This window comes from Rhincodon typus, chromosome 7 (assembly GCF_021869965.1).
Source record: "Rhincodon typus isolate 14 chromosome 7, sRhiTyp1.1, whole genome shotgun sequence".
Lineage (NCBI taxonomy): Eukaryota > Metazoa > Chordata > Chondrichthyes > Orectolobiformes > Rhincodontidae > Rhincodon > Rhincodon typus.
In genome coordinates, this window is record NC_063338.1 from 49497701 (window position 1) to 49519770 (window position 22070).

At 41.4% G+C, this 22070-nt stretch overlaps 1 protein-coding gene across 1 annotated transcript in view; it reads left to right on the plus strand.

Annotated features, from left to right (window-relative positions):
* mylka (myosin, light chain kinase a) overlaps positions 1 to 22070 on the plus strand; it is a 376415-nt gene that overhangs the window by 310383 nt on the left and 43962 nt on the right. Inside the window, exons 24-27 of the mRNA XM_048599211.1 lie at positions 17111 to 17410; positions 21384 to 21419; positions 21504 to 21597; positions 21696 to 21899. Of these exons, the coding sequence (XP_048455168.1) occupies positions 17111 to 17410; positions 21384 to 21419; positions 21504 to 21597; positions 21696 to 21899 (634 nt within the window). The remainder of the gene's footprint in view (positions 1 to 17110; positions 17411 to 21383; positions 21420 to 21503; positions 21598 to 21695; positions 21900 to 22070) is intronic.

A 22070-nucleotide genomic window follows, 5' to 3' on the forward strand; every position in this document is an offset into this window, starting at 1 on the left:
TCAGGCCCGAAACGTCAGCTTTCCTGCTCCTCTGATGCTGCTTGGCCTGCTGTGTTCATCCAGCTCTACGCCTTGTTATCCCATGAAAACAAACTTTCTCCGTTTTGATGATGTGAAAAATAGCCAGGATACTAAATAATTTTAAGAAGGAGACAGATTTTTAATTACCGCTGCATTGAAGGATAATGGGGAATGGTCAAGAAAGTGGAGTTGAGGCCAAAATGAGATCAGCCATGATCGTATTAAATGGAGGAACAGGCTCAACGGGCTGAATTGCCTACTCCTGCTCCTAGTCCTTGTGTTCTTATCTATCTTTTGTCTGGAGGCTCTGGTAAACTATATTCCTCAGATCATTTAATCAGCATTGTAGACTTTTCTGAAGAAGGGTCTAGGCCCGAAACGTCAGCCTTCCTGCTCCTCTGATGCTGCTTGGCCTGCTGTGTTCATCCAGCTCTACACCGTGTTATCTCTTATTGTAGATTTGGCTTGTGTTTACCGCTGATGTCAAATTCACCAGTGCACAAAGGAGCTTGGCACAAGTTTAGTTTGGTCCAGTGTTTTGTGTTAAAGCTATATCACAGTAATTGTCAGTTAAAGCGACCCTAACCTAAAGAATTTCTTAGCAACGTGCCAATAGCACCACAAATTAAGGTTTTTCATCACTAAGTACTTGTACAGTAATATCTGATATCTTAAGCCTTATTAATTGCACTAATGTGTAATATGGATGCTGATGGAGCTAAGAAGGTGGTTTGAAGGGGAGAGCACAGTGGTAAGGTCATGGATTAAGGGATATTATGTGAATATATGTTACCACAAAGCCAAATAAATATAAACATTTTCTCAGCCAAATATCTTAACTGCTTTGCTCATTAAGCCCTTACACCATGACTACTCTTCCTTGAAGTTTTCAATCTCCCTTGATTTATCACAGTCTTTCTCTTCTGAATCTACTATCTCTGGTCGTAGCCTTAATTTCTCTCTCCTTATAAACACCTCAATCCGTATTCACAGCCCACCACCTTAACCATACCATCTTACTTGGCCTTGCTGCTACCATTGTGGTAATCATGGATGAAGCCACCCTCCATCCACATTCCCCTTCCTAATCCTCCTTCCTTCTGTATCTGTATTTGAAAATTTCTCTCTTCCAATTCACTTGCAACTGCATGTTCAAAATCCCACTGTGTAGCTACTAGTCTGCTCAGCCACAGCTTCTCATACATCTCTGATACCACAGTGTGCCCAGTAACATCGATACTGTCTCTTACCCTGTGCTCATTTCCCCAGCATGAACATAGAACAGTACAGCACAGTACAGGCCCTTTGGCCCACGATGTTGTGCCGAACTCTTACCTGAATCCTAAGGTCTATCTAACCTCCACCCCTACCTTATACTATCATCCATATGCCGATCTAATAGCCTCTTAAATGCCCCTAATGAGGCCGACTCCACTACCCTCTCCGGCAATGCATTCCATGCCCCGAGCACTCTCTGAGTAAAGAACCTACCTCTGACGTCTCCCCTATATCTACCTCCACTCACTCTTAAACTATGCCCCCTCGTAATAGCTACCTCCACCCTAGGAAAAAGTCTCTGGCTGCCTCCTCTATCTATACCTCTGATCATTTTGTACACCTCTATCAAGTCACCTCTCATCCTTCGTTGTTCTAAAGAGAAAAGCCCTAGCTCTCTCAACCTTCCCTCCATTCCAGGCAACAACCTGGTAAATCTCCTCTGTACCTTTTCCAACGCTTCCACATCCTTCCTGTAATGAGGTGACCAGAACTGGACACAATGGTCCTCATCTTTTCCCTTAAGTCCAAAAATGCAGACAATTGATTGAGCCATTCAGTATCGGATCCAATTGGACCACAAAAGGTGTTTAGGTCTCGCTGTTATCTGCAAGAACGGTTCACTATTCCAGAATCATCCTGACATGCAAAAATATTCCTTTGACAAGTTTTTTCTCAACTGTAAATTATGTTCTTAAACTCCTCTCCTCTGCTGTCACCTCTAGCAATAGGTGTGACGAGTTTATGGATGCCTTTACCACTAAATGGAAGATCCTTTGATCATTTTCCTTTGTTGCTTTCCCAATTCCTGAAACTTCTCTACGTTTTTCCCTCTTTACACGTCTTTTCTCCTTTAAGATTCTTCTTAGAAGTTATGTGTGTGCCCAAGCTTTCGATCATGTACCCTAATCTCTCATGAGATGTTAGACTTTGTTTTATGAAGTTTGAGATGTTTTATTACATAGGATTCTGGGTAATCCAAGATGGTGGACGGGAAAAAAATTATGATTGTACGAGATGCTCCTTTTTTGAGGTATTTTCAGTGTTGGAGCAGATTTTCTTGAATTCTAGGAGCAGTACTTTTTGTTTTCCTTTATTCATTAACGGGATGAGGGTGTCCCTGAATAGGCAGCATTTATTGCCCATCCCTAATTGCCCAGAGGGCAGTTCAGAGTCAACCACATTGGTGTGGGTCTGGAGTCACATGTAGGGCTGACCAGGTAAGGATGGCAGTTTCCTTCCCTAAAGGACATTAGATAGTTTTTTTTTCCTGACAATCGATTCACAGTTATCATTAGGTTCTTAATTCCAGATATTTATTGAATTCGAATTCCACCATCTGCCATGGTGGGATTCAAACCCGGGCCCCCAAAACATTATCTGGGTCTCTGGATTAACAGTCTAGCGATAATACCACTAGGCCATTTCCTCCCCTAGTGTATAATAAGCTGTTGCATTGTTTGGGAAAGAAAGATCAAAACAACAGCACGTTATAAAGGAGTAAAGGAAATAAAGCTAATGGCCACATGAGAAGTGATTCACATTGAGAAAGAAGCCTACAGGGCTGTCTGACACAGCAGTAACCTGCAAAGCTGCTGCCTTTGCCGTTTGATTTCATTTATCTCTGGACATCAGAGTTGGTTCTAAGAAAAATAAACAAACAGCGAAATTCGCAGCCGACCTTGGAGGAACCTGTGTCCAGGAGCTCATAGCAGGGGAGCAGTTATGTGGCCAGTTTTAAAGTGTAACCTTAATTTTTTTTTGTAAAACTATGACAGTAAGTAGCTTGGGTTCTTTTTTGATTATGTGTTGTTCTTGGGATATGTATCTTGAGTAAACTTTAAAAATATTTTTAAAAAGTACTAAGCTAGCCAATAGCAGTGTTTTTACAGCAGTAAGACTCTGCTATTTTCAGGGTCTGCAGCTTGTTTAGGTGCAAGTATGTTCATTAATAGAGTGATGTGCTCTTCCTGTTGGATATGGGAGATTAGGGAGCGTTTCCACGTTACTGATGACTATGTCTGCAGGAAGTGTGTTTGGTTGCGAATCCTATTGGATTGCATGGATCGGTTGAAGCAGCAGTTAGAGTCAATGAGGAATTTACAGGAGCTAGAGGGTGTGATGGATGGCAGTTGCTGGAAGACAGATAAACGGAAGATGCAGTCAGGTATTTGGCTGACCTCCAGGAAAGGTAGGAGAGGTAAGCAGGTGGTGTAGAAGTCTCCTGTGGCTATCTCCATCTCAAACAAGTGTGCTCTTTTGGAAAATGTAGGGGTGGTGGACGCTCAGGGGAATGTAGCATTGACAGCCAGGTTTCTGGTATCAACACTAGTTCTAATCTAACAAGGGTTACACCAAGTTCCAAGCAATCGATTGTGATAGAGAACTGTCTAGTCAGAGGCACAGACAGACGTTTCTGCGGCTGACAGGGAGACATCAGAATATTGTGTTGCCTCCATGGAGCCAGCATCAAGGATATTTGGAAGACAGTGTAGAAAATTCTCAAAGGGGAGAGGGTCCAGCAGGAGTTCGTTGTACACATTGGGAATAATGGCATAGGAAGAGATAAGGGCAGAATTCTGAGGAGAGAATATAGAAAGTTAGGCAGGAATTTTAAAAAGTAGGTCCTCGAGGGTAGTAATATCTGGATTAATCCCAGTACCGCAAGCTAGTAAGGGTAGGAATAGGAGGTTAGAGCAGATGAAGGCGTAGCTGAGGAGCTGGTGCAGGAGAGAAGGATTCACTTTTTTGTATCCCTGGAATCTCTTTTGGGCTAAAAGTGACCTGTATAAGAAGGACGGATTGCACCTAAATTTGATTGAGACTGATACACTGGCGGGGAGATTTGCTAGAGCTGCTTGGGAGGATTTAAACTACTAAGGGGGGTGCTTTGGGACCTAGGGAGATAGTGAGGAAATACATCAGTCTGAGACTGGTACGGTTCGGAAAAGGAGTAAGTCAAATAGGTCAAGACAGGAACAAAGCAGAGAATGAGGTAGGACTGATAAATTAAAGTGCATTTATTTCAGTACAAAGGGCCTAACAGGTAAGGCAGATGAACACAGGGCATGGTTAGGAACATGGGGGCTGGGATATCATAGCATTTACAGGGACATATCTCAGAGATTGGCAGGACTGGCAGCTTAATGTTCTCGGGTGCAGATGCTATTGGAAGGTTAGAAATGGGGGCAGGAGATGAGGGGGAGTGGCATTTTTGATTCGGGATAACATTACGGCTGTACTGAAGGAGGATATTCCTGGGGAAATATCCAGGAAAGTTATTTTGGTGGAACTGAGAAACAAGAAAGGGATGATCACCTTATTAGGATTGTACCAAAGACCCCCTAATAGTCAGCAGGAAATTGCAAAACAAATTTGTAAGGAGTTCTCAGTTATCTGCAAGAATAATAGGGTGGTTATGGGAGGGGATTTTAACTTTCCAATCATAGACTGGGACTGCCATAGTGTTAAGGCCTTAGATGAGGAGGAATTTGTTAAGTGTGTACAAGAAAAGTTTCTGATTATGTGGGTGCACCTACTAGAGAAGTTGGAAAACTTGACCTACTCTTGGGAAATAAGGCAGGGCAGGTGACTGAGGTGTCAGTGGGAGAGCGATTTGGGCCAGCGACCATAATTCTATTAGTTTTAAAACAGTGATGGGAAAGGATAGACTGGATCTAAAAGCTAAAGTTCTAAATTGGAGGAAGGCAAATTTTGATGGTATTAGGCAAGAGCTTTCAAAAATTGATTGAGGGTGAACGTTCACAGGTAAAGGGACAGATGGAAAATGGGAAGCCTTCAAAAATGAGAAAAAGAGAGTCCAGAGACAGTATGTTCCTGTTAGGGTGAAGGGCAGGGCTGGTAGATGTAGGGAACGCTGGATGATTGGATAAATTGAGATCTTGGTTAAGAATAAGAAGGAAGCATTTGTCAGGTATAGATAGCAGGGATTCAGTGAATCCCTAGAAGAGTATAAAGGCAGTAGGAGTATACTTAAGAGGGAAATCAGAAGAGTAAAAAGGGGACATGAGATGGCTTTGGCAAATAGGGTTGAGGAGAATCCAAAGGGATTCTACAAATACATTAAGGACAAAAGGGTAACCAGGGAGAGAATAGGGCCCCTTAAAGTTCAGCAAGACCGCCTATGTGTGGAACTGCAGGAGATGGGGGAGATATTAAACGAGTATTTTGTATCAGTGTTTACTGTAGAGAAGGAAATGGAAGATAGAGAACGTGGGAAAATAAATAGCTACCTCTTGAATAATGTTCGTATTACTGAGGAGGAGGTGCTGAACATCTTAAAATGCATAAATGTGGATAAATTCCCAGGACCTGATCAGGTGTACCCTAGAGCTGTGGGAAGTGAGGGAAGTGATTGCTGGGCCCCATGCTGAGATATTTGTATCATTGATAGCCACAGGTGAGGCCAGAAGATTGGAGGTTGGTTAACATGGTGCCACTATTTAAGAAAGGTGGTAAGGAAAAGCCAGGGAACTATAGACCAGTGAGTCTGACATCAGTGGTGGTCACGTTGTTGGAGGGAATCCTGAAGGATAGGATTTACATGTATTTTCAAAAGGCAAGGACCAATCATGGATAGTCAACATGGCATTGTGCGTGGGAAATCGTGTTTCATTAACTTGATTGTGTTTTTTGAAGAAACACTGAAGAGGATTGATGAGGGCAGAGCAGTGGACGTGATCTTTATGGACTTCAGTAAGGCATTCGACAAAGTTGCTCACGGTAGACTGGTTAGCAAGGTTAGATCACATGGAATACAGGGCGAACTAGCTATTGGGATACAGAACTGGCTCGAATGTAGAGACAGAGGGTAGTGATGGGCGTTTGCTTTTCAGACTGGAGGCCTGTGAGCAACGGGTGCCACAAAGTTCGGTGCTGGGTCCACTGCCTTTTGTCATTTATATAAATGATTTGGATGTGAACATAGAATGTAAGGTTAATAAGTTTGCAGACTTACCAAAATTGGTGTTGTAGTAGACAGCGAAGAAGGTTACCTCAGAATACAACAGTACCTTGATCAGGTGGGCAAATGGGCAGAGGAAAGGCAGACAGAGTTTAATTTGGACAAATGTGAGGTGCTGCATTTTGGAAAGGCAAACCAGGGCAGGACTTAAACGCTTAATGGTAAGCTCCTGATGAGTGTTACTGAACAAAGAGACCTTGGAGTCCAGGTTCATAGTTCCTTGAAAGTGGAGTTGCAGGTAGTTAGAATTGTGAAGAAGGTGTTTGGTATGCTTGTCTTTGTTGGTCAGTGCATTCAGTAGAGAAGTTCGGAGTTTATGTTGCAGCTGTACAGGACATTGGTTAGGCCACTTTTGGAATACTGCGTGCAATTCTGGTCTCCCTGCCATTGGAACGATGTTGTGAAACTTGAAAGGTTCAGAAAAGATTTACAAGGACGTTGTCAGAGTTGGAGGGTTTGAGCTATAGGAAGAGGCTGAATAGACTTTGGCTATTTCCTCTGGAGAGTCGTATGCTGAGGGGTGACCTTATAAAGGTTTATAAAATAATGAGGGGCATGGATAAGATAAATAGATAAGGTCTTTTCCCCAGGGTGGGGAAGTCCAAAACTAGAGGGCAATGGTTTAAGGTGAGAGGGGAAAGATTTAAAAGGGACCTGAGGGGCAACCTTTTCACACAGAGAGTGGTGTGTATATGGAATGAGCTGCCAGAGGAAGTGGTGAAGGCTGGTACAATTACAACTTTTAAAAGGCACCTGGATCGGTATATGAATAGGAAGGGTTTAGAGGGATATGGGCCAAATGCTGGCAAATGGGACTAGATTAATTTAGGATATCTGGTTGGCATGGACGAGTTGGACCAAAGGGTCTGCTGTATATCTCTTTGACTCTAAAGACGCCACATATATGGGACTTACTGTTGTTAAATTGTTGATTGAGTAATTTGCGAAGTGTAGCACACAGCAACTGCAAGTAATGGGCAATGGGATGGACAGGATCCTGACTAGAACAATAGGCCATCGTTTTCTGGCAACCCTCACCAAAAAATGCAGTCTCTAGTGGCTCCTTGGCCTGACACAAAATACCTCACAAACCAACAATTCCTATCTGTAAGAAAAGAAGAAACCAGCCAAGGGAAGGCAGCAAAAGACAGCAAGAGAAGCAAATTTCACAGTAGATTGGAAAAACATAAGATAAGAAGAAAAGAGACCAGAAAGGCAGAGAGAACAGCAAAATAGAGACAATAGAGGTGTGTAAGACAGAAACAATAATCTTTAAAATAATAGGCATGTAACAAGTCAGCAGCCCTCCAGATATATTTTGCATTATCGTATTTAGTCAACATTTGTCCACAATGTGCAATGTCATGGAAATTCACTGGCGAATATGTTTTAAAGTATTTTTAAATTATTTTGTTAGTGAAGATATAATTAGTGATACACAGCATTATGATAACCTGGAGAAATTATATACTAATAACTTCACCAGAATAATAATATCTATTTAAAATGTATTTTTATTATTTTCTCATTTTTGATTGCAGTACTCCATTGATTTGATGTGAGTGCACCAGAATCATTGTTCACAGCCATGGAAAGTTCCTTTACTTTCAGTTATCTTATTAATGTTTTTATTGACTTGTGAGATGTAGGTGTTGTCAGCTGGGGATTTTATTGCCCATCCCTGGTTGCCCTTGAGAAGGTGGCAGTGAGCTGCCTTCTAGAACCACTGCAGTCCATTTGCTGTAAATAGACCCAAAACTCCCTGAGGGAGGGAATTTCAGGATTTTGACCCAGCAACAATGAAGGAACGGTGATATATTTCCAAGTCAGGATGGTGAGTGGCTTGGAGGGGAGCTTGCTGGTGGTATCTACTGTCCTTGTCCTTCCAGATGGAGATGGTTGTGGTTTGGCAGGTGCTGTCTGAGGATCTTTGGTGAATTTCTGCAGTACATCTTGTAGATAGAACACACTGCTGCTACTGAGCATCAGAGGTGGAGGGAGTGGATGCTTGTGGATATGATCCCAATCATGCAGGCTGCTTTGTCCTGAATGGTGTCAAGCTTCTGAGAGCTGTTGGAGCTGCACACATTCAGGCAAGTGGGGAGTATTCCATCATGCTCCTGGCTTTTGCCTTGTAGATGGTGGACAGGCTTTCAGATGGTGAGTTACTTGCAGTATTCTTAACCTCTGATCTGTTCTTGTAGCCGTTGTATTTACATGGCAAGTCCAGTTGAGTTTCTGGTCAATGATAACCGAAGGATATTGATAGTGGGGGATTCAGCGATGCTAACACCATTGAATGTCAAGGGGTGGAGATTAGATTGTCTCTTATTGGATATGGCCATTGCCTGGCATTTGTGTGACAAAAATGTTACTTGCCAATTTTCAGCCCAACCCTGGATATTTTCCAGATCTTGTTGCATTTGAATATGGACTGCTTTAGTATCTGAGGAGTTGCAAATGGTGCTAAACATTGTGCAATCATTGGTGAACATCCCTACTTCTGACCTTGTGATGGAAGGAACGTCATTGATGAAGCAGCATCTAAGACCCCATTATCTTCAAAGTTTTTAATGTGCCTTCAGAGTTGTACAATATTTTGTTGTCCACAAATCAAATTTGAAAAGATCTCCACAATTGTAATAGCCTCAATCAATACTATGTGTACTACATGGCATAGCATATAGGGAAGTGAAAAGAAACTAAATTGAGTGGAATGTAGTCTAAACTGATTTGTGATGAATAGTAATTTGGGCTGTTCTTGAGCAATGCTGTCCATATCCTTGTTCAACAAATTAAGTTGTTTTCACCATCCGTTACCATCGTGCAGAAATACAATATGATTTAGGCCATGTGTTTGGCAAATCAGGTTAAAAATGCTTAATCCATTAGAAATGTCCTTTTCAGGCTGTATTTTATAAACATCAAAAGAAATTTCTATTTGCAGACTTATTAATATGTTCATGTGGAAAGTTATTTTCTAATGAAAAATAATACTGTGCTATTTTCTTCTGAGAGTTTTTAAATTCTCCATCTGGGCAGTTGCCAAAAAAAACCACATTAATTGCTTTTTCGGGAAAACCATGTAATTTTCAAAGAAGACATGGCAACAACTGCAGATGCTGGAGTCAGAGATAACACAGTGTGGAGCTGGAGGAGCACAGCAGGCCAGGAAGCATCAGAGGAGCAGGAAAGTTGACATTTCGGGTCAGGACCCTTATTCAGAAATGGGGGAGGGGTGGGCCTGGGGAAGGTAGATGGGATGGTGATAGGTGAGTGCAGGTAGGGAGTAGTGGGGATTGGTCAGTGGGATGGGAGGAGTGGATAGGTGGGAGAGAAGATGGACAGGTTGTGTCGGGTCAAGGAGGTGGGGGTGAGAGGGAGGGTTGGACATGGGATGGGGTTGGACATGGGATGAAGCCAAGGGTGGGGAGATTTTAGAACTGGTGAATTCCATGTTTAGGCCATCAGGCCATAGGCTCCCGAGGCAGAATATGAGGTGTTACTTTTCCAGTTTGCAGGTGGTGCCATTGTGACACGAGAGGAGGCCCAGGATGGACATGTCACCCACGTGGGTGGGGGAGGGAGAGGGAGAGATAAAATGGTTGGCGACCGGCAGGTGTTGTCGTTTGTCGCGTACAGAGCGCAAACGCTCTACAAAATGGTCTCAGAGTCGACACTTAGTCTGATCAATGTAGAGGAGGCCACATTGTGAGCAGCGGATGCAGCGGACGAAGTTGATGGATGTGCAGGTGAACCCCTGTCTGATATGGAAGGTTTGTTTTGTGACTTGAATCAAGGTGAGGGGGGAGGTATACGGGCAGGTGTAGCACTTCCTGCGGTTGCAGGGAAAGCTGCCGGGGGTGGTGGGGTTAGTGGGGAGTGTGGAGCAGACGAGGGAGTCGGGGAGAGAGCGGTCCCTGCGGAGAGCGGGGTGGAGAGGATTCCTACAGACTAAGGGGGTGGCCATGGGCATCCACATGGGCCGGAGCTATGTCTCCCTCTTTGTAGGATACGTGGAACAGTCCATTTTCTGCTGTTACACTGCAACTATCCCCCACCTCTTCCTCTATTACATTGATGACTGTATTGGCGCTGCCTCGTGCTCCCACAAGGTGCTTGAATAGATCATCAACTTTACTAACACCTTTCACCCCAACATCAAATTCACTTGGACCATTTCCGAAACCTCTCTCTCCTTCCTGGACCTCTCCGTCTCCATCTCTGGTGACCGCCTCAAAACTGACATCTATTTCAAGCCCCCCGACTCCCACAGCTACCTAGACTACACCTTCCCTCACCCACCTTCCTGCAAGAATGTGATCCCCTTCTCCCAATTCCTCCCCCTCCGTCGCATCTGCAGCCAAGATGGGGCATTCCACTCCCAAACATCGCAGATGTCCTCTTATTTCAAGTACCATAACTTCCCTCCTCCGGTGATCGAAAATACCTTCAACATATCTCTTGCATTTCCCGCACTTCTGCCCTCATGTCCGCATCCCCTACCCCAACCCCCAGCAAAAATAAAGACAGGATTCCCTGGTCCTCACATACCACCCCACCAATCTTTGCATCCAATGTATCATTCTCTGTCACTTTCACCACCTACAATCCAACCCCACAACCAAAGAGATATTTCCCTCCCCACCCCTATCTGCCTTTCGTAGGGACTGCTGTCTCTGCGAATCCCTCATCCGCTCCACACCCCCCACTAGGCCCACCACCCCCGGCACCTTTCCCTGCAACCTCATGAAGTGCTACACCTGCCCCATACGTCCCCCCTCACCTCCATTCAAGGCACAAAACAAACCTTCCATATCAGACAGGGGTTCACCTGCACATCAGTCAACTTGGTCTACTGTATCTGCTGCTCCCAATGTAGCCTCCTCTATATCGGTGAGACCAAGCATAGACTCGGAGACCGTTTTGAAGAGCATCTGTACTCTGTACATGACAAATGACAACACCTTCCATTCGCCAACAATTTTAATTCCCCCTCCCACTCCCTGGGTGACATGTCCATCCTGGGCCTCCTCTAGTGTCACAATGACACCACCTGCAAACTGGAGGAACAGCATCTCATATTCTGCCTCGGGAGCCTACAGCCCAATGGCCTAGACATGGAATTCACCAGTTTTAAAATCTCCCCACCCCTGGCCTCATCCCATGTCCAACCCTCCCTCTCATCCCTGCCTCCTTGACCTGACACAACCTGTCCATCATCTTCCCCACCTTTCTGTCCCACCCTTCCCACAGAACAATCCCCACCACTCCCTACCTGCACTCATTGTTCACAATCCCACCTATCTTCCCTAGCCCCACCACTCCTCTCTATTTATTTCTGAGCTCCCTTACCCCTCCCCATTTCTGAAGAAGGGTCCCGACCTGAAACGTCAACTTTCCTGTTCCTCTGATGCTGCCTGGCCTGCTGTGTTCCTCCAGCTCCATACTATGTTGTCTCTAATCTTCAAAGATGTTGTTCCATGGTTTCACTACCTCAAAGTGAGGTAAATACTAGGGCATTGAGTAAATTTAAGGAGGAGAAAGACAGATTTTTAATTAGTAATGGGTTGAAGGGTTATGGAGAGCAAACAGGAGAGTGGAGTTGAGGCTAGATAAGATTAGTCATGATTGTATTGAATGGCAGTGCAAGCTCAAGAGGCTGATTTTTCCTTCTCATGTTCCTAGTTGTTGTGTCTTATGTTCCTATGGTTTAATTTCCAATGCGGGTTAAGATAGTGGGGAGGAGGGGTTGTGTCTGTGTAAATACCTGATCTATTTCAGGTTCTGTTTTCATACCACACACTGATATAATAACATGTCAAGAGTTTAGAATGTAGGAGGCCTTTTCTTTAGAGAGGCTTACTCTCATGGTGAGTTGTTGATCGTTATGGATTGAGTTGGTGAGGATGTTCCTCACTCAAATGGTTGACAATCTTTAGAAATCTCTATCTCCTCGGATAGTGGTTGCTCAGTTGTTGAGTATACTCAAGGCTGAGATAGATAGATAGTTTTCAGATTTTTGGATTCTAGAGAATCAAGGCATTGGGGATCAGGCAGAAAAATGGAATTATGGTTAAGGCTGAATCATGATCTTGTTGATTGGTAAAATTGACTCAAGGGTCATATGGCAATACTCCTGCTCTTATTTCTTTTGTTATGAGATCACCTACACATTGCACATAATAGGCAGAATATTGTGCCCTTTCAATGGTAAGTGTGTTAGGAGGATATTATAATCAGGCAGGTGGGAAACCTGCCAAGTAACTGAGTCCACCCTAACTAAGGAGGACCCATACATGGCAGGCCATCTAAATGCATTGATACTTGTTCTCTTTGAGCAGTCTTGTAAACAATTTTGACTATTCCCTTTGACATATCCTTTTAATTGTTGTTTTTGACATTTCTGACAGTTGTTTTTGATAAATCTGTTGACAATTGCAATGGGTTTATTTAACACACTTTGATGCCTGCTTTTTAACAATTCCAAAGGGCAACATATCCCTCCCAAAGGCAACCTTACTTCTCCATAATGTGTCCTGGGACCATATCCAAAAAGGTGTATTGCCTCTCCAATAAATATCCTGCTATCAAAGCCAGTCAACCAGTTTCAGACCTGCTGTACCAGGTCTAATCTGTTTGCATTGTGTATTATGTACCTGGGTCTTTGGGGAGGTGAGAGCCTAGTGATATCATCAGTAACCTTTTAATCCAGAGACCCAGGTAATGTCTTGGGGACCTGAGTTCATATCCCGCCAGGGCAGATAGTGCAGTTTGAATTCAATGTTTAGAAATTGTGTAATTAAGAGTCTAATGATGGCCATGAAACCGTTGCTGATTGTCAGAAAAACTCATCTGGTTCACTAATATCCTTTAGGGAAGGTAATCTGCCATCCTGATGTGGTCTGGCCAACATGTGGCTCCAGACCCACAGCAAGTTGGTTGATTCTTAACTGCTGTCTGAGCAATTAGAAATGGACAATAAATATTGGCATGGCCAAAGACGCCCACATCCCGTTAACAAATTTTAACAACTTACTAAAATAATACATAAGTGGAAACAGTTACTGTTCTAAGGATAGTTGACTCTGTGAAACACCTCCAACATTTTGGGAACAAAAAAGTGACTCTCTATCATAGAAAAAAATCTAGATCACAGTACATAGTTAATGTGAACAGTATAAAAGCATCTAAGTGAAAATTAGATAAGCATATGAGAGAGAAGGAAATAGTGATATGCTGAAGAGTCAGATGAACAACAATGAGACAAAGCTTGTACAAAACATAAAAATCACAATGATTGAACAGATTGGCCATTTAGTGACATGTTAACTGTATTATTGAGATTAGGTATATAGTTGGAGGCAATGTTCCCTCTAGCTTTTCCTGTTGCTGCTGGACTTCTGAGGGCCATGCATGGTAGCTAGTCCCAGAACCAGAAATCAACGTGTTTACATACCAATTGGCATGCATGTGATGTGCGCTGATTTTCTACAAGGCTGCAGCTTAAACGGAACACTAGCTGAAAAGCATCAAGTTCAAATTAATATAGACTTCTCATGTGCTTCTGTATTGTAACGGTTGTCATATTCACTTTTCATCTGAATTGTATGTGGTTCATTTTTACAGTTAAAGAAAAATCAGCATAAAGAAGTTCCATAATTTGTAGGAACATAGGAACAAGAGCGGGCTATTCAGCCCCTCAAGTCTGTTTCACCATTCAGCGAGATCATGGCTGATCTGTGGCCTAACTTCATATACCTGCCTTTGGTCCATATACCTTAATACTTTTGCTCAGATTTAAAATTAACAGTTGATCTAGCATCAACTGCCATTTGTAGAAGATGGTTCAAAACCTCTACCACCCTTTGTGTGTAGAAGTGCTTCCTAACATTTCTCCTGAATGGTCTGGCCCTAATTCTCAGTCTATGCCCTCTAGTTCTTGAATCTCCAACCAATGGAAATAGTTTATCATTGTCTACCCTGTCTTTCCCTGTTAATATCGTGAAGACTTCGATCAAATCATCCCTTAATCTTCTAAATTCTCGAGGAAACAGGCTTAATTTATATAATTTCTCTTCGTAATTTAACCCCGAAGTCCAGGTATCATTTTTGTAAACCTACGCTTTACTCCCTCCAAGGCCAATATTATCCTTCCTACAGTGTGGTGCCTATATCTGCTCTCTGTACTCTACGTGAGATTTAACCAAGGTTTGAACAGCTACAGAATAACATCTATGTCCTTGTACTGGAGTCATAGAATCATAGAAACCCTACAGTGTGGAAACAGGCCATTCGGCCCAACAAGTCCACACTGCCCCTCTGAAGAGCATCCTTTAGATAGTCTTTTAGATAAAAAGCCCAGCATTCCATTAGCCGTCTTGATTATGTTATGTACCTTTCTGTGGCATTTTAAAGATCTATGCAGCTGAACCCCCAAATCTTTTTGGACATCCACTTCGTACCACTGAGAAAGTACCCTGGCCATTTGTAGTTGAATATTAACTATGAAGAGAGACTTGCTGGGAGTGTTACTTAGAGAAGTGGCGGGTTACATTTTGTGAATAAATCTAGTACTAAGTAAAAGATTGGTCCCTGATTTCCTAGTTGACATCCTACCACCAAAAGTTTAACAAGTCATCCTCAATCCTCACCCAGATATTTAGAACAAGCTGCCAGAGCGTACAAGCAGCTCACCCAGGGGAAGTTTGGGTGTCATGCCTTGTAATTAGTGAACCTCAGGTATGACAGAAGATAGCGCCAAATGGATTGATCATAGCTGTCAGGTGTACTGTGAAGCCAAAAGAAGTTGTGTGGCCTATTAAAGCACTCCATTAAACATAACCAAAAGATATCCAGTAGTTCAATGGCTGCCACTGCTAGCCCGCATCTACAATCAGAGGAGTTGAATAAAGCAAATCTAAGGCTACTTTCTAAAATGGGTCATTAAACAAGCATTTGGAAGCGACACAGTATTAGGCAGCCTCTCCATGGAGGCTGAAATGTGGCCTGATTTCGGGCATCTTTGGAGAACAAGCTATTGTGCCCGAGGACTCAACCCTTGGACTTACTTTGTACCTATGGTACAAAGTAAACTGAAGCCATTTGAACTTGTCTTCAACAAATAATCAACCATCAGCTAATTCTATTCCAAGATCTTTGAAGTTAATTATCCTTTCCTCAGGATATGAGCTAGTTTCTTGACAGATGCTCAGCATTAATCTACCATCTTAACGTTAACATAAGAAACCCACTCAGATTTTGGCTGCAAGAATATTTATCAATGAATTATCTAAACTATATGTTTTTTGTCAGTCCTTCCCTTTTAAAATTTTTTCGTTAAGAGATCATGATTGTCTCTTCACAGGTCGCATAAAGAACTTTGGAAGTTAACTGTAGGCAATCAAAAAATGCTAGCGATACAAAGCAGAACTGTCAGCCAGAATTTACAATTAGGTTGATTTGCAGAAATTTTGATATCCTTCTGTTAGTCAGACTAAAGTTTCAAGTGGAGAACAATATATCAGATTATAGCTTGGTTTCTTGTTAGCCTAAAGTTTGTGCTTTGTTTTGCATAGTGCACCTCAAAAACCACAAAGAAACCTGCTTAGGATTCAGTGCCTTATAGCTATATTGTTTGACTTGAAGATATAAAAAGCCTTCAAAAGAACAAAATAAGGAATAAAGCCATTTAAGTATTTTATGTTTCAGAGATAGTAGGAACTGCAGATGCTGGAGAATCTGAGATAACAAGGTGTAGAGCTGGATGAACACAGCAGGCCAAGCAGCATCAGAGGAGCAGGAAGGCTGACGTTTCGGGCCTAGACCCTTCTTCAGAAATGGGGGAGGAGAAGGGAGTTCTGAAATAAATAGGGAGAGAGGGGGAGGCGGATAGAAGATGGATAGAGGAGAAGGGTCGAGGCCTGAAACGTCAGCCTTCCTGCTCCTCTGATGCTGCTTGGCCTGCTGTGTTCATCCAGCTCTACACCTTGTTATCTAAGTATTTTATGTGATGGTTCCCACAATGACAGACTTGTCCAGCAGGATATGTGACATTTGCACTCACAGCTTTGCTATCACTTCCAATGATAATGGAATGATAAGTGTGATTTAACTTTAGGTGCTCCCTGTCAACTAGTTCTACTCTTAAGTTTTCTTTATTTTTACACCCACTTCTCCTGTAAATGCAGCAAAGTGAGCAAGCTGCTGGCACCAAAGGAGTATCCTACTACATCTCCATGTTTAGGGAAAGCAGGAAATTGGTGTGACCCCGTGCAGAATCAGTTACCAATCAGGCTGTGGGGAGGAGGTGTGCCTGCTTATAGACTGGATAATATGATAGGTTTCTAATTGAGCCATTTTCTAAGGACCTCCCAAGAGCCCCTACAAAATTCACCCATTGGACTTCTGTCCAGTTGCACACGGGTGAGGCATGTGCACTATACACTTGAGTCATGAATTGCAATCTGATCCTATGTGTATTATGTGAATTGAACTTGCATGGTTCACTTAGCTTCCTACCTGAAGCCACAAATTTCAAAAATTTTGAAAACCATTTCCAAGATGGCAGCTGTCAGAGCTCCAGCATCGAAAGGACAGTAAGTCACCCAACATTATTTTCAGGCCACAAACCTTCCATTTGTGTCTATTCTGCACTCCCATGGGTTCAGCCCTCTTGTGACTTTGTAATTTATAAAATGAAAACCAAGATGAGGTATATAAGACAAACTATTAAATGTGAATATAATGGTGAAGTACACTGAAAATCAATTTTCTTCCATTTAGATTTATTAAAATCTTTCTGCTAATGTTTTGTTTTTCTATACACAGACAGACCTGAACCACCTGCTGGAAAACCATGCTCTTCTGATATTCGTAATTCTACCCTGACCCTGTCATGGTATGGTCCCACATACGATGGTGGGAGTGTTGTGCAATCTTACAATGTGGAAACTTGGAATTCTGTGGAGAAACAATGGACAAATCTAACTACCTGTCGCAGCACATCCTGCAATGTGTGTGATCTAAATCCTGACAAAGAATACAAATTCCGTGTTCGAGCTGTAAATGTTTACGGAACTAGTGAACCAAGTCAAGAATCTGATTTGGTCAGATTGGGAGTCAAAGAAGGTTAGCTCTGCGTAAAGGAAATAAATAAACCTACGCAAAGCTTTCTCCCTTGAGTGGTACATAGCTGGCAGATGTGTACATTTTAAATGTTTTAATGATTTTTCATTATCATCCTTTGTTTAGCCCTATTAAATAATATTGTTTCAAACCAGATTTTATTTAATATTATATTGGTCTCTAAATGCTGCACTGTGGTAAGAAACATTGTGCATGAATTCTGAGGTTAATGCTGCAGAAACATGCAAATTAGGAAAAGGCTAGGCCACTCAGCCCCTTGAGTATGCTCTACCATTCAGTAAGACCAGGGCTAACCTGATTACTCTATATTTCCACCTTCCCCAATAGTCTTTCACCTCTGTCTTATCAAGAACTTGTTTGCATGCCTCTCCCTTGAAAATATTCAAGGATTCTGCTCCTTTTTAGGAAGAGAGATCCAAAGACTCACAAATCTCTGTGAGGAACAAATTCTCCTTATCACAGTCTTAAATGCACAACAGTGACACCTAGTTCTAGATTTTAGAGAAAACATCCTTTCCCTATGTGCACATATGTTTCAATTAAGTCACCTCTTACTCTTCTAAACTGGTACAAACCTTGTATATCCAACATTTTCTTGTAAGACAACTTGCCCATTCCAAGTATTAGTCTAATAAACCTTTTCTTAATTACTTTCAATGCATTTATATGGGCTGACCAAAGCCCTGTGTAACTGAAGTATAACCTTTCTACTTTTGTATTCAGTTCCCTGTGCATAAGCATTTACTTATTATACCTGCTTACACTAACCTGTTACAATTCATTCTGTAGAGCACCCAGGTCTCTCTGCATCTCAGAGTTCTGCAACCTCATAATATTTACTAGAAATGCAGTGGCAGACATTTAAGGGGATTTTTCAGAACAAATGGAATAGATACATTCTAGTAGGAAAGAAAATGCCCAAGGAAAATCTGTGGTTATCTCAGAAGGCTAAAGATGGTATCAAATTTAAAGAAAAAAACATAAAATTATGTTGGATAGCAGGTCAGAAAATTTGGCGGAAAAAACTGCACAGGATGTCTAAAAGATTAATATAGAGGAAAATTTAGAGTATGAGGGAACGTTAGGTAGGAATATAAGAACCAATAAACAAGAGTTTCTATTGGATATTTTAAAAAGAAAGGAGTTAGAACAAAATGAGCTTTAGTCCTATAAAAAGTGAATTTGGGGAATTAATAATGGAAAATTACGAGATGGCAGTTGAACTCAACAGATATTTTGCAATGGTCTCTATTACTGAAGATACAAATACCATCCCAGAAATAGTGGCTAATCAGGAAATGGAAAAAACAGAGGAACACAAGAAAATTAGAATAATCAGGGAAATAGTACTGAGCAAAATTGTTGGAACTGCAATGTGACCAGCCCTGAGTCCAGACACAATAGAGTCCGAAGAGGGAATGGTTAGTGACATATTAATGCATTAGTTTTAATTTTCCAAGATTTCCTAGATTTAGAGAAGGTTCCATTGGATTTCCAAATACTGAATGTAACTCCTGTATTCAAAAAGGGACAGAGACTCAAAGCAGGAAACTATAGGCCTGTTAGCTTTAGATCTGTCATCAGTAACATATTGGACGCTATTATTAATGATGTTCTAGCAAGGTACTTTGATAGGCTCAAGATAACCAGGCAGGATCTACATGGTTTTGTACAAGAGAAATCAGATTGATTCAATTTATCAGCATTCATTGAGGCAGTAACATATGCTGTGGATAAAGGGGAACTGGTTAATGTGCTGCACTTGGATTTCCAAAAGTTATTAAATAAGGTGCTACATCAAAGGTTATTAGAGAAAATAAAACCTCACGGTGTAGGGGTAACATATCAGCATTTATAGAATATATACTGGAGTCTTTTTCAGGTTGGTAAGATGTAATAAGTGATGTGCCAAAGGGATCAGTGTTGGTGCCTCAACATTTTGCAATTTATATAAACGAGTTGGATGAAAATACCAAAGGTACAGTTGCTATATTTATAAAGATAGATTGGAAAAGAAGTTGTAAAGAGGACGTAAGGAGGCTACAAAGGGATATGAGAAAATGTGAAATCAAGGGGATGTGGGGAAATATGGAGTTGTCCATTTTGGCAGGAATAATTTTAAAAAATGATTACCTAAATGCTCAGGGATTGCAGGACTCTGAGATGTAGAAGGATCTGAGTGTCCTTGTGCATGAATTGCAAACACTTAGTAAGCAGGTATGGCAGGAAAATAGAAAAGCTAACTTTATTGCACAGGAAATTGCAAAAGTACAGATATTACGCTTCAGTTACACAGGACTTAAGTGAGACCTCATGATTGCCCTTATTTAAGGTTAAAATACTAGTCGTGGCTCGCCTCTTATCTCATTCAAACTGAATGTAAAATTCAGTCTTATTATGATTGCTGCTACCCTTGGGTGCCTTTACAATTAGATAATTAATTAATCCTATCCCATTGCACAATTTCCTCATTACTCACCTGGACAACATTGCTCATATGATTTTTCAAGTCTGTAGAGTAAAACTCCTCCATGATTATCACCATGTCTTTCTAACAAACTTCCATTATACAATTGTAAAATTTCTACGGTGTGGAAGCAGGCCATTCAGCCCATCAAGTCCACACTGACCCTCCAAAGAACATCCCACTCAGACTCACGCCCCTACCATATCCCTGTAACCTTGCATTTTCCACAGCTAATCCACCTGGCCTGCACATCCCTGAACACTACGGGCAATTTATCATGGCCAATCCACCTAACCTGCACAACTTTAGGTGGCAGGGTGGCTCAGTGGTTAGCACTGCTGCCTCATAGCACTAGGGACCCAGGTTAGCTTCCAATCCCAGGCTACTGTCTGTGTGGAGTTGCACACTCTCCCTGTGTCTGCATGAGTCTTCTATGGGTGCCCCAGTTTCCTCCCACAATCCAAAAATGTGCAGGTTAGGTGGATTGGCCATGGGCAATGAAGGGTTATAGGATACGTGTGGGTGGGGGTGTGTCTGCATGGGATGCTCTTTGGAGGGTCAGTGTGAACTTGATGGTCCAAATGGCCTGCTGCCACATTTAAGGCTTCTATCATGTCTTTCTTTATATTCCATCCTATCATGAGGGTTACTGTTAGGAAGCCTATACACCACTCCCACAAGTGACTTCTCAATTAATTATTTCTCATGTCTTCCCCAACTGCTTCTACATCCTGGTTTGCTGAACTTGGGTCATCCCTCTTTATTGTGCTAATACCATCATTAACTAACAGAACTGTACCTTCACTCTTTTCCTAGCTTTCTATCTTTCCTCAATGACATGGATGCTTCAATGTTCAGATCTCAATTTTTGACATCCTGCAGTCATGTCTCTGGAATGATTATCAGATCACACTTTTTTTTATTTCTAATTGTGCTGTCGCTTCATTTATTTTCATTCAAATACATTGAGCTACAGAGCCTTTAGTTTTGGCCTTTTATTCTTTTTGTAACCTGTAGTCTCATTTGTGGATTTGTTAATTCTTAGATTTGTACTCTCTAACCTTGCTGTCCTGGATTCTTTATCATTTCCCATGTCGATACTTTTTCTCTTGTCTCTACTTTTTGATTTACTATACCTTCCCAAATTTGACCCCTCCCCCTACAATGAAAGAAAATCTTGTTTCTTATTTCATAAAAATGTAAGCTGTTAATGTGAACCACATGCTTCATTCATAGTCACGATTTTACAATGAAGTTGACAGCTATAAAAGTGACCGAAATACCATTTGATGTTCAAACTGTGGACTAAAACTAAGGAAGTTCATACAAATTTAATGGAATTTTTGTTAACATTTGCATATGTTTTAAATAAAACGCTTTAACGAAAAATATTAGCTGTCAACTTTTCATACTTTGAAAGATGTTTCTTTTTTAAAAAAAGATCTTCCTCTCATATTTTGGTCTAACTTAGTTCTGTTTAATTTTAAGATCACAACAAAGATGAAGCTGATCTGTCTGATGATGGTAAATATTATTTTATATTTTGCTTATTTGCTCATTAGAATAAAATCTGTGTTATCATTTAACATCAAAAAAATTACTTTTCAGATGAAAAAGAAGGTGAGCCAGATTATCGTGATGTCAACATCAACACAAGTGAGAAGGTCACAGAATATTATGATATATTGGAAAAAATAGGAACGTGAGTGGCCCTGATAATATAACAACAGTAACCAATATCTAATAGATTCCATTAAACAGTACAAATTCATATGAAAAGTATTGTGATCTTGTCTACAGGGGAAAATTTGGACAAGTTTTCAAACTTGTTGAAAAGAAAACTAGAAAAGTTTGGGCAGGAAAGTTTTTCAAGGCTTTTTCGGCGAAGGATAAAGAAAATGTGAGGCAAGAAATCAGTATTATGAACTGTCTGCACCACCCGAAGCTTGTTCAATGTGTTGATGCCTTTGAATCAAAGTCAGACATAGTTATGGTCCTGGAAATGTGAGTAATAACTAATTCTTTTACTAGATTTTTAAGTCTGTGCATGTTGTTAAGAATGATCAATAAGTGATTGTTTAATTTTAAAAGTCGAGGGATTGACAGTTAACAGTCTTTCAGATAACTAGCTTGTTTGGAATATCAAGACAAGGCTAAACATTGTTTAAAAACCAA